The 12,157-nt window shown below is 45.2% G+C and overlaps 1 protein-coding gene across 3 annotated transcripts in view; it reads right to left on the minus strand.

Moving 5' to 3' along the window:
- LOC121200233 (partitioning defective 3 homolog) overlaps positions 1-12,157 on the minus strand; it is a 291,059-nt gene that overhangs the window by 86,872 nt on the left and 192,030 nt on the right. For all 3 annotated transcript variants that reach the window (XM_041065396.1, XM_041065394.1, XM_041065397.1), the window contains exons 18-19: positions 11,921-12,154; positions 8,523-8,757 (exon numbers count right to left, since the gene is read on the minus strand). In XM_041065396.1, the coding sequence (XP_040921330.1) occupies positions 8,523-8,757; positions 11,921-12,154 (469 nt within the window). The remainder of the gene's footprint in view (positions 1-8,522; positions 8,758-11,920; positions 12,155-12,157) is intronic.

Consider the following 12,157-nt stretch of genomic DNA (forward strand, 5'->3'; position numbering starts at 1 on the left):
GGAGGAGGGAAGAGGGATATGGGTGGATATATGGAAAGAAAGAGGGAGGGAGTGACAGTAATTGTGAGAAAAGTGAGGACGAGAGAGAGTAGGACTCCCATGGAATCTCAGGGATAGTGACTGTACATCACAAGCAGAGTTAGATAAATAACCCTGGACACTCCTCTTCTGTCTACTGGCCTTGTACAGCTGGATGAAACTGCTGCTTCTCCAAAGCAAAACACATAAAACAATTAGACAGAATAGGATCATAATTAAACATGCTGCATTCAGCATTTTTCAAGTCAAGAAATCATTTGTAAAACCTTAGTACTGTAAACAAATGATATAGCAGGATCAATAAGGAGGATTTGCAGCTGTATTTTATATTGTGTAAACTGAGCAAAAAATCTGCTTTACTGATTTACAGCACAAAAGGAAAGTGCTTTACAGCACAGGAAGAACATTGGGATTCAGGAAAGATTAATCTGCAAGAGTGAAAACCTTATGATCGAAGAGGAAATGTCCTCCTCATGTCAGGGAGCAGCGAGGTTTGTGGGTAAGCTACAATGGTATAACGACAAATCAGCCATGGTGTCATCATGAAAGTAGTATATAACCATACTGTGGTACCATACTGTGGTATGGTTAAAGTTAGGTTTGTTAGGAAAGGTTACAGTCATGGCAAATATACTGTATATGGCTGAGGTGTGGTTCAGGTTAAACAACTAAAATACCGCGACTGACGTCCTGTAAAAAAACTGAACCCACAGGACGCCTGTGCAAGCAGCTTATTACGACCCGGAGTTACATTTAGTCGATAGTCCACCCTCTAGTGGGCGAATTAATTATGACGGGAGCAAAAGAAGATGATGACGTAGTTTATGGAGCAACACAGTCCACATTAGAAGGAGGGAGAGAAAACACAGGTCTTTGACTTGTGTAGTTTGTTAGGGTTTATGTTAGTTAAGGTTAAATAACCATTTATTTAAGGAAAGAATCGTGGTTATGGTTCATGAAAAGGCAAACATTAATTGTAGGTTCCTGTTGGAAAACCTGTATTTAAGTCTATTGTACAACATACCTATACACCACCTCAGCCTGTACACTCTTACTTTCCATCTCATTACATAAAGGGCACAATACGTCTGCTCCTGGCACTGAACATTGGGGTTGGAAATAGAAGGTGAATAAATAACCAGCATGGAGGTAACTGTTATGTTTGTTGGGCTGAATATACAGCTGTAGATACAGAACATGTAAGAGGCTGAACCAGACACCACACAGACCTGCAGCTAGAAATATAAACTGCTTCAGCCTTGCAGGGGGTGGGGGGGGGGGGTGTGTTTGGTGGGTGGTATGGCAGGGAGAGCCCAATTAAGAATCTTTCACGACAAACACAGGGAGGAATGAAATCCCGATCCAGCCATGAAAAGAAAGAATCTCCATTTCTCTGACACGCTCACCAAAGACAGAAGAAAAAGATCAGTCAGAGAGAGAGAGAGAGAGAGAGAGAGAGAGAGAGAGAGAGAGAGAGAGAGAGAGAGAGAGAGAGAGAGGTGGAAAACCAGGAAGAATAGACAATTTCACTTTACATGCCGAACACATGTCGGAGACGCCGCTGACAGAACAAGAGGAATACGGTTCCTGGCTTTAATTGGTTGTCTTTGATGGAAATCAGAAGTGTAATTCAACATCGATTGATATTACCTTTGTAATTCAAAAGCAATTTTCCCAGCTTTTTTTCTTCCGCGCCTTCATTGTGTTTGTCTCTCGCCCAGCACCCATCCTCTCACTCGCATGTTAGGAGTGTGCACACATCAGCAGGTGGGAACTCAGTGGATAGGAAAGGTCATTTCAGCCAAAGGCCTCTATTTCATTACATGCTAAGCCTGGTAGATGGGTGAGCGGACTAGCAATGAGTCCTACTGTAGCAGGCAGCACACTTCATTTGCATAGCACATAGGGGGAAATAAATAGGTTCTCCCATGTGTATTTCTCACCTCTGTCTCTGTGATATAAAGCATGCTTTGCATCTCTAAGTCAGCTTATACTTTAGTTTCTTCCCTTTGTCAGACCAAAACATATATTTAATATGGTTTATTACAGGGGGCATTGGTGCCTCATTTGTACTATTTAGAAAAACAAAATGGGATTGTGCCATTTTCAGATCCTTGAACGTGCTCTTAATGTTTTCTCATTATTTTCAAACCCGCCGGTCCTCTGAGAGTTGACTCGCGTTGGCACAGCCTTTCACTGATTGATCAAAGCGATCCGGGCCAGAGCGGAAAAATAACATCAAAGTGGATCCAGAGTGTCTCAAAGTGTGAAAAACAAATATCAAACAGAGGAGAAGAAAGTTAAGAAACATCGGGTGGTTTCTGTTTGCAACATCGAGGTCGATGAAAGGAAAGAAGATGGAGAGAGTGTGAAGGGAAGAGAAGAAGAGAGAAGAAGAGAAGACATCTTGGGTTTCCACTGGTGGGTCTGGGTTTGATTCCACTGGGCTTGGATCATTAGTAGTCATAGGCCTGGTAGAGTATGGAGGGGTGCGCTGCTACACTTAATTTGAGCTCTTTAATAACACACTTTATGAATTCAGTCATGTTTGCAGCCCTCTGCCTGAGACACAGTGTGAGAGACATCGGTGGATCTCATTTCAGGCCAACAAGATTTCAGATTCAATTAACTCCATCGTGCAACACCACCTCTTCTCACACACACACAGACACACACACGCACGCACGCACGCACGCACGCACGCACGCACGCACGCACGCACACACACACACACACACACACACACACACAGCCTCCCCACTTCTCCCCATGCTTCAAGGTCTATCTCAGAGCACTGCATGATCATTCTAAACCTAATTACTCCAGGGCTGTCTGATGCAGGCCCAGTGCTGCCCAATCACATTTGCATCGAGTGGCCAAAAGCAGAGGAAGTGCGGCCGGACAGCCAGCCCCCCCCCCCCCCCCCCCCCCCCCCAATGCCCCCCACCCCAATGCCCCCCACCCCATGCTTGAAACAAGCGTCTCTCATTCTTACATGACGGCTAAAGTCGCAGCCTCTCCTCCCTCTCCGTAATCCTATCACTCATCCTCTCCCCACGTCTAAATGCTTCACCTCGCCAGAAATTGACAGTGACATGTAATTTTTTGACACCAGACACAAAGCCGTGCTTGCCTTAACCTGGCGTACAGAGGAGTTTTGTTGTTTTACTGTTTTCATCTCCCGTCGCTGCACTCTGTGACAGTGGCGCTAATCTTCTCAGTGGGGGACTTTGTTGTTAGTTGTTTGGCCCCCTGCTGGGCCTCTTTGGTACATGATTGGCGTGAGAGTAATGGAATGTCACACTCACAGAACATTTTTGTGCTCTTTTGTTTTTCCGGAGAAGTTGAAAAAGCTGACCCTCTCTCTGTATAGTGCCCTCGGTGACATGATATTTCTTTTAGCTGTGCAGCCATTTGAAGGTGATATTGAGGTATGACTTTGCACTTGGCAAAGCTGCCAAAAGCTGCCAAAGTTCACTATTGAGTTCCCTCTGAAATATTCATCCATGACAGGGGAAATTTTGCAGCTCACTTTCCTTTCGCCTGCTCCACAGGGAGGTCGAGGGGTCAGCGGCACAAAAGTGCCCCTGAAGCTGACAGGAAGTCTCTCTGTTGCTCACAGACACTTCAATGAGTGAATCTTTGCCCACATGAAGACTAGAAAAGCAATCAGTGCGCACCCTGCTGAACCCGTGTCCGTTCCTGCGTCAAAATCCAGAGCCCATGATGCGTTACACTATTTTTTTCATGTAATTGTCTTTTGCTGCATTACTCATATTCTTCACACCGTTCCAGCTGCCAGTCATTCTCCCATACAGGCTCCAGCTTGATGCTGTGCCCCGTGTTTGCCTTCACTACCTCAGCACAGACATTATGATGAGTGAGGCAGAGCAAACGAAGAACAATTATCATTTTCTCTCAGATTACATTCAGCAGATGTCAGAGCCCACATGTGGAGGCAGCTAATTGCCGTCTCCAAATCAACTGTGCTATAATGCTACAAGCATGTGTGAGCGTTTGTGGGAGTGTTGGGGAAGGTGGAGGGGGTGAGGGTTGTGTTATAGGGAGAAAGTGTGTATGCTGATCCATCAGGCACGCTCTTGGCTGTGTGTGTGTGTGTGTGCATATAAAAAGCCACGCTAATGTGTGTGTCATGTTGGTGTACTAATGATCAAACTGGCTTACCCGCCATCAGCTGTTCACACCCACACGAGCAGAAAGAATCATATGATGATACAAAGACACGGAGCGGTACAGGAGCACGCTAACTACCTACTCTCGTGCTACACACAGTCATGCTTTCATGGTGTGGTATCCATATTCTCACGCATGCATGCAAATACACAAATGCGTGCCAACCCCCCCTCACACTCCAGTATTCCCAGTGTGCTTCCACACTACCCAAGAATAATAAAGATTGAAAGATAGAAAGCATTCCTACACTCAATCGTTCACTGCTTTCCTTTCCAGGCCACACCCCTCCCTGCTGCATCTTTCCATGTAGCCTTAAGTGGAGGCTGCATCCACAGGGAGGAGCAGGCAGACAAGGTCCCAGGGGTGATGTAGGGTGGGGGGTGAGGTGGGGGGGGGCTGCAAGGCTGTCACACTGAGCTTCAGTGTCGGTTGATGGCTCGGCGTGAGGCATGCCACTTATCAGATTGGTGGGGAGGGTGGAAGTGGGGTTGGGGGTAAGAGTATGTGCGTGTGGGTGAGGAACGCTGAGGAGCAAGGGTGAGATGCCAGAGCCCATTAACGCAGTCCTTTCATCTATACACTCGCACACGCACATGCAAATGTACATGCTGCTTGAAACTGCTCACGATAGCATGCACACAAAAAAATCGCCAGAGATCCTCCATCCTCCCTCCGTCCTCCCTCCATCCTCCCTCCGTCCTCCCTCCAGGCAGACAGCAGCACGATGCCGTGACTGCCGCTGTGAAAAGCTCCCTTCTCTCCTCATTCCCCCCTCTCCCTTTCCCTTTCCTTTTCATCCTCCTTTCCCACTCTCCCTTGGTGCCCCAGTTCACTCCAGTGCACACGGCCCCTCTCTCCATCTCACCCAATCCACCCCCCGCTCCACCCTCCTATCTGGCCCCCATTCCCCGTCCCCATCCCCTGCCTTCCATTTCTGCAGCCTTCACACTGCTGTTTCTCCTTCATGCTACTCTTTGCTTTTCGTACAGTATAATGCATTCTCCTCACTCTCGGCAAAAACACAATTATACACATAAAAAAAAAATATTTCGAGGTAGAAATATCAATGTACAAACACACACCAGCACTCTGAAGATGGATATGCAGACACACACTACTAAAATACCTACATAACGAGTTTAATTAACCCATTAAAATATTAATTTTCACTTTGTTTTAACAACTGAACACTCAGCCCTGTAATAAATGACCCAGAATGGGGTCTTATTTTTTTTTATGTGCTTACACACAACATGGCCACACACACACACATAAACACATCAAGAGACGGGAGCTGGGTCATTGATGGAGGAGGTCAGTCAGTCACAGAGCAGACAAACAACACCTCATTAGGCTTGTTGAAGTGCGTCTCGCAGGCTGGGGCTGAGACATCATTGTCTGCTAGCATGCTAACAGAGCCCCGGGCAAAGCTTCCAACATCTAAACAAAACTGATAGAATCGGAAAGTAATGATCACATATTATCCACTAGAAAGGAGATGAATAATCACATACAGTGGTTTGGGGGATAATGCACTGCCCTGCACTCTCCGCTATCCCACTGAACGCTGACATGGACGCAGTAATAAATGCGTGCAACAGACATCCTTGAAATAACAGTGATGTCAAGCCGCCCAGGGCTCAGTTTTTTTCTTATGCATGCATGCACATTGTTATCCATTCACAAGATTATAAGCTATCCATTACTGGATGGTACAGGACTGTGCACCAGGCACTCTGCCATCCTACAGGCAGAACAGTGTGAATCCAGAGAGGCAGGGAAACCAGGGTTGTGCACTGCAGTTTCTTTGCTTTGGGCTTTAGGCAGTCAATTTTCTTTCCATCACGCACTTGCACACTTTCAGTCATTCTTGCACTCACAGTATTTATCTCAGTCTCTCCCTCTATCCTCCCTCTCTCTCTCTCTCTCTCCCTATATTAGGCCATCCTCCTTTCCCCTGGCTCTGATGTTAATGCACTCCCAATCAGGCTGTCCATTAAATGGACGTGCGCTACACGTTCATCAGGCTGTCCAAAGGCCTGCATGCAAATGAGCTCAAATTGCAGCGCGCTGCAAACTCCTTGAAATCTCCTTAGAGTGAGAGCGTGAGTGTACGATATGCATGTGAGAGAAATGCATGAAAAAGTGAGCCTGCCTTTCCATTTTATGCAAATGAAAACCACGGAGACAAGCATTACAAAGGATTAAGCCAATCAGGATGTCTTTTTGATGTTTTGATGCAATGGTGAGACACTCACATGTGCAGCTTGTTCATGTAAATTCTATCCGTGATCCGTGAGCCTGAGAGTGATCAGTTACTGTCAGCCAAAGCCTTTGTCATGCACAGTAAAACTTCTCTGTTCCGAAATCACTGTCAAAACTTTTGCTAGAATCGCTGAAAGTGAGACACACAACAGATCTTTCACTTTGTTTCCCTCGCCTCCCTTTTGACCGCTAGGCATTTCACATCACTTCATTTTGTTCTTTACAAAGAAAGTTTGTTATTGTATCCAGTGGGATACATTAATTCTCACCTCACTTCCTTGCCATCTCTAACTTTCTAAACCTGTTAGGTGGATTGTGAGAGAACAGAAAAGGACAGTGTAGACGTGTGGGTGTGAGAGCTGTCACACTTTTAAGTAGAAATTTGTTTGAGGTATCAACAAGGAGTAGGAGCAGCAGAAAGAAAGGAAGACAGAGCCTGAGAGTCGGAGGGACACGCTGCTTCAGGAGGCTGCCTGTTTGCATTCAGGAGGCACAGGGCCCAGTGTTAAATGCACGGAGCAGGGGCGAGTGTCAGCGATGCCTGCCACGTGCCAACTCTTAAGTGGCAGTGGCACTCAAAGATAATGAAGAACGATGATGAGGCCGAGGAGGGCATGCAGAGGGCTCACGTGCACGGCTAAAAATCACCCAGCAGCCACCTATCGGGCCGCGCACGCAGCCGCTCAAAAAGGTTTGCCAACGGCGCTGATTGCATGTCACAGAGTGTTAAACCTGTGGCTTAAATTTCCTCTTTCATTTACTAATCCAGCGCATTTCTCTGTGTGCGCTCCTGAACGCGCATGTGTCTACACACATATGTGCTCACGCCTGGTGTGCAACAGAATGTGAGCCTGTAAGAGTCATTATGCATTTACACCACAGGATGCAAAGACAGTTGAGTTTTAAAAAAAAAAAGAAAAAAAAAAAGCCAGGAGTGAAAATAATGGAAGATAAGCAAGCTCCCTGCATTCCTCAATCGTGACCTCAAAACACACTTGTCGTCTTTATTGTTCATTACCGAGCCGTGCGCCACGATACGCTAACTAATCCCATTAAACTAATCCACATGAAAACAACTTACGGCACGATAACGGGCCGCACTGCCTCCACCATTAATTTATGCCATATTCAAATGTGCAGAGAATTGAAATAATTAATGTGACTCCCCCACTAATTTTCCTTGTGGCAGAGATACTGAATGGATACCCGCAGGATGTTTATTTTCATCTCGAGTCCCTCTGCATGTTTCTCCTACTTTTGTCTGTGTACACAGAGTTTGGTCCAAAGCAACATAACTTCTTGACTGCAGGGTGAAGAACTTATGTTTTTTTGCCCATCTCTTCCCGGAGCACATGAGGTGGTAACACAGTGTTAAAGACCTGCAGCAGGTGTGATTGTCGCTAGATTAAATAATTGTTTTAGAATATTTTTCTCCTTGTTACATTTATTTTTTCATTAATGAATATTATGGGCTGATGGAAAGCAGAATGGTGGAACCTCTCCTGGCCTTCCAGGGTAGTCTGCCTCTGCCTCTACGACTTTGCAACCGCATGATGAGACAGCAGCAGAGAATACCGATCCCAGAAAACAATTCCAGCCTGCAGTCGATTTTATCATCTGCAAAGGTCTTTTATCCCCAGAACCAAATCACAGCTCCCACATTAGCACCCATATGGGCCCTGAACATTGTCTGCTGGTTAACAAATGCTGAGCATGTTTGGATAGGAGGAGCGCGCACATGGGTTTATGAATAAAACATGCTGCCCTTATTAAAAATAATCTGGCTCAAAAGTGCCAGAGGCCCTTGAGGTCGATAAACCCCCCCCCCCACCACCACCACTACCTCCATTCACTCTCTCCATCTCACAGGGTTCAAGGAGAGTGGTCCCTGATTAGCACTGGCAACATCCAGAGAATGCATTCAAATTCTGTATGATCCAGTGGTGGACATGTTGAGTAGAATTAAATAAAGCAGATAGCAACTGGCGCTCGAGGCTACACAGAGGAGACTGGCTCCGTCTTACCTGAACATCTCGCCCAGGCCCTTCAGCACGCCTTTCTTGGCTTTGATCTTGTCCTTGTCTTTCTCCTCTTTATCTCTTTCAGGTTTCTTCCTCTCCTTCCCTCCAACCTTGTCCCCGTCTCTGCGTCTGTCATCTTTGGTGAGGCTGCCGTTCAGCCCAGGACCCACAACGAGGTCACCGCTGGCGGACGTTGACTCGCGGCCTGATCGGGAACTTCCCTCTGTATCCTCGTCCACTGGAACGGAGGGAACGGAGCGGGTGTTAGGCACAGATATTGAGATGGAGAAGAGAATAGCACACGCAAACATGGGGAGAAAGAGAGAAAGAGCAGACAGCAGACAACAACAGCAGCAGATAAAAACTTTAACTTCCACTTCACACTCCCCATAGATCACAGAAGCTGCATCTGAAATCAGTTCACAACAACACCACTTTTTTTTTCTATCAGTTACAAAGATTCACTTCTTTCCTCTTGTAACATCAGACAAACCATTAAAAGAAAAGCTGGGTCCCACAAGGTATCGCGGCTTTGAACAAAACAAACTGAATTCATCCGTCTCATTAGAGCAGAATATATTTACATTGTACACCCGGTGAGAATAGTACTCAGTTGAACATATTTTCACTTAGCTGAAGGCCTGAAGTTATTTCAAGTGTGTACATTTCACACAGCTCACAAGAGAACCATCTTTTTTTTCCCCCTTTTCTGTTGCATTTCGTATAAAAGTGATATGACCGAACCGTGGAAGTTGGAATGATCATCATATGAATCTGGTTCTTAATTTACGTCTGAACTCATTTCAACCCAGACATCAAATTGAAACCAAACTCCTTAGGAGATGTAAGGTTGATTAAACTCAAAGTTTCCATCACATCTAATCAGAACTGATGTGCAAAATGTAATTAATCTGTCAGTAATTATACATTTAAATAATCTTGAAAAAGGCTCCCGGGGATCTTAATTGCAAATGCGGTGCGCTCCACAATCGGCATAGCTCCTGTCTACGCTATATCTCTGGCTCTGAGGCATGAGGTAGATGTCCTTCAGATTACAACTTATTACAGTCTTACATGTCATTGTCCAAGTTCTGCTTTTGACGGAGGAGAGAAAAGCACTTATCGTGAGGAAAGAAGAAGGAGGGGAGACCGTGATGGATTTTCAGCATATAGGATGAGACAGACTAAGGGAGGGAGGAGCTGAGGGATTCACATTTCAAGGAAGAACAGTGGGGTTTGTTTTCTCTTGTGATCTGTGGAGCTATCAGCTATTTCTTTCAGCTGCCATCTCGGAGGGAATTACTGAAATGGAATCTCAACATGAGGCACTGTGTTGCAGGAATAGAGCGAACTGGCAGCCTAAACCTGCTCAATTATGCAGTTCATTGCTGCACGTAGCCCCTCCCTTCCCTTTCTCCACCTCCACAAATTTGGGAGCAGGTTCTGGATGAGTATCAGTTATATCACTCAATCTGCTGCCTGCTTATCATCCACTTAAGAGCAGCAGCAGCGAATTGCAGCTGTGAGCTGTATCTCGCTATTTAAATGAGTGCTAATGTTGCTACTGCTTAACGATGCCAATCTGCAGATAGCGTACTAAATATTGTAATGCAGAGCCGCCCAGAGGGCAGTGGCCATGTGTGCTCGTACGTCTGCATGTACACACTTGTTTGTGGTTCGGTTCTTTACATGTGATCTTACAAAGGCCTCGTAGTGAGTTAGAAGGACGAGCAAACAAAAGGGAGCACTTCATTTTAAAAATTCAAAAGTCGTCTTGCGTTTCATTTGCATTTTTCAAAAAGAAGAAACCGCTTATCAAAAAAAAAACCAGACAAAAGCCTTTATCGTCGCCGGACATCAAAAAGTGAGGCCATCCACAGCAATTTAATGGAACTGAAAAGAAAATGACTTGGCTTACAATCTCAAATGACAGCAGGAGCATTGATGAAAGCATCAGGAGGCTGAAAGATAATTTGAAGAGACAGACGACCACAGGAAACATTTTGTCACTTTGGTGAAACTCTACTATTAAACTTTCCTGCTTTAATAATCATGGACATTTAAGCTGTCCTGTCAGTGAAGGTTATGACAGACAAGTAAAATAAAGAAGTAAAGAAGAAGAAGAAGAAGATTTTTGCCCTTAACTGCAGAATTTCCTTTTGCCTTTTTTATTTCCTCAAACGATGCAACACAAAGTAGCACAAGGGGAAGTGCATTTGGACCAGCAGGATATCTTCGGGGACACATTTTCTTTAGGTGATGCCACATTCTTATTTTATGTAAATAAAAGTCTGGGAGCAGAGGAAGGCAGAGGCTTATCTGTCAACTTTGACTATTAACCTCAGTGACGAGCACAGACTGGCTGCTTTTATCTAAATTGAAAAACAGAGTTATTTGAATATCATGAGGGAGAATGCAATATACCGCAGCAGGGGAAATCGGTTGCTTTCCCCATTTTTCTTTGCCGAGATAAGACTGTATTTAGTGGCATGCCGACAGAGCTTATGAGAACAAAGCGTTTCAGGCAAATAATTCCCTCTTTCTCAAATGTCCCCCAGCTCTTTTAATGGAATCCTTTAATGGTGAATGGAAATTTATATCTGGTGATTACTCTTGTAGTGTTGCAGTGTTATTACCTGTCGCAAAACATAAGACGGCTGTCTGTCTATATCCAATGCATGTCTTTTTGTCATCAAACACCGAGTGGGAATGGATATATCCACTCACACAGAAGGTGGCATGTCTTTCCTCTCCTTCTCTTCCTGTCCTCATAGTTCAGGATAAAGTAAGGTAATTTTGGTTCCAGTCCCAGTCAGGCACGCAGGGAAAACAAATGTGAGTAAACCTGGCAAAGTCGTGAGGCGTCACGTGCCAAAGCTAACTGGCACAGACCGAAGCAAACACATTTATTTCATTTATAATCAGAGTAAATGTACTTACACATACATATTACGTGTAAAATGGATACAATAGGACCCTGACGTATGTGAGTAAACAGCAGAAATTTCTCCCTGCATGCACTCTGTTGAAAAACATGGCAATGCACTTTAAGAGTATGTAAGCTCATGGGAAAACACGCTGCCACATTCTCTGACAATCCCACGAAACATGAACTATGTGAATATTAATGAGTGTGTAAGCTAGACGCTTATTGCAGATGTACTTTGCAATGCATACATCTCTCCAGAAAGTGGGGATCCCTAACCTAGTTTACTTGTGGGTGAAGCCTTCCATTCCGAACAGGCTCTGGGGAAGCATTATTGCGTTGGCCTATTTTATACTCACTGAAATTCTCTGTAATAATCTTCTAATGTCTTCCATTGTACGTTAGATAATGACACACTTTCGGGCACATTATCCTGGATCACTGCAAAACACAGAGTCAGTGTCTAAACACTCACACGTCTCCATGCTGTTCTCTTCCTCTGCCGCCGTGACACCAGGTTTCTCGTACGATTTGTCAATCGCAGCTCGGAAGCTCTCATTGCAGCCGCGGCCCCTGACGATCCGCGAGCGTGGCCTGTTAACGTTGATCTCACTTTTCAGTGTTGCCTCAGCAACCGCCGTCTGGAGGCTTTCGAGGGAGCTGGACTTTTTCAGGCCCAGCGAGGGTCCGACCGCTTGTTCAGCAGAGCCTA

Source organism: Toxotes jaculatrix, chromosome 20, assembly GCF_017976425.1.
Source record: "Toxotes jaculatrix isolate fToxJac2 chromosome 20, fToxJac2.pri, whole genome shotgun sequence".
In the NCBI taxonomy this organism is placed as follows: Eukaryota; Metazoa; Chordata; class Actinopteri; family Toxotidae; genus Toxotes; species Toxotes jaculatrix.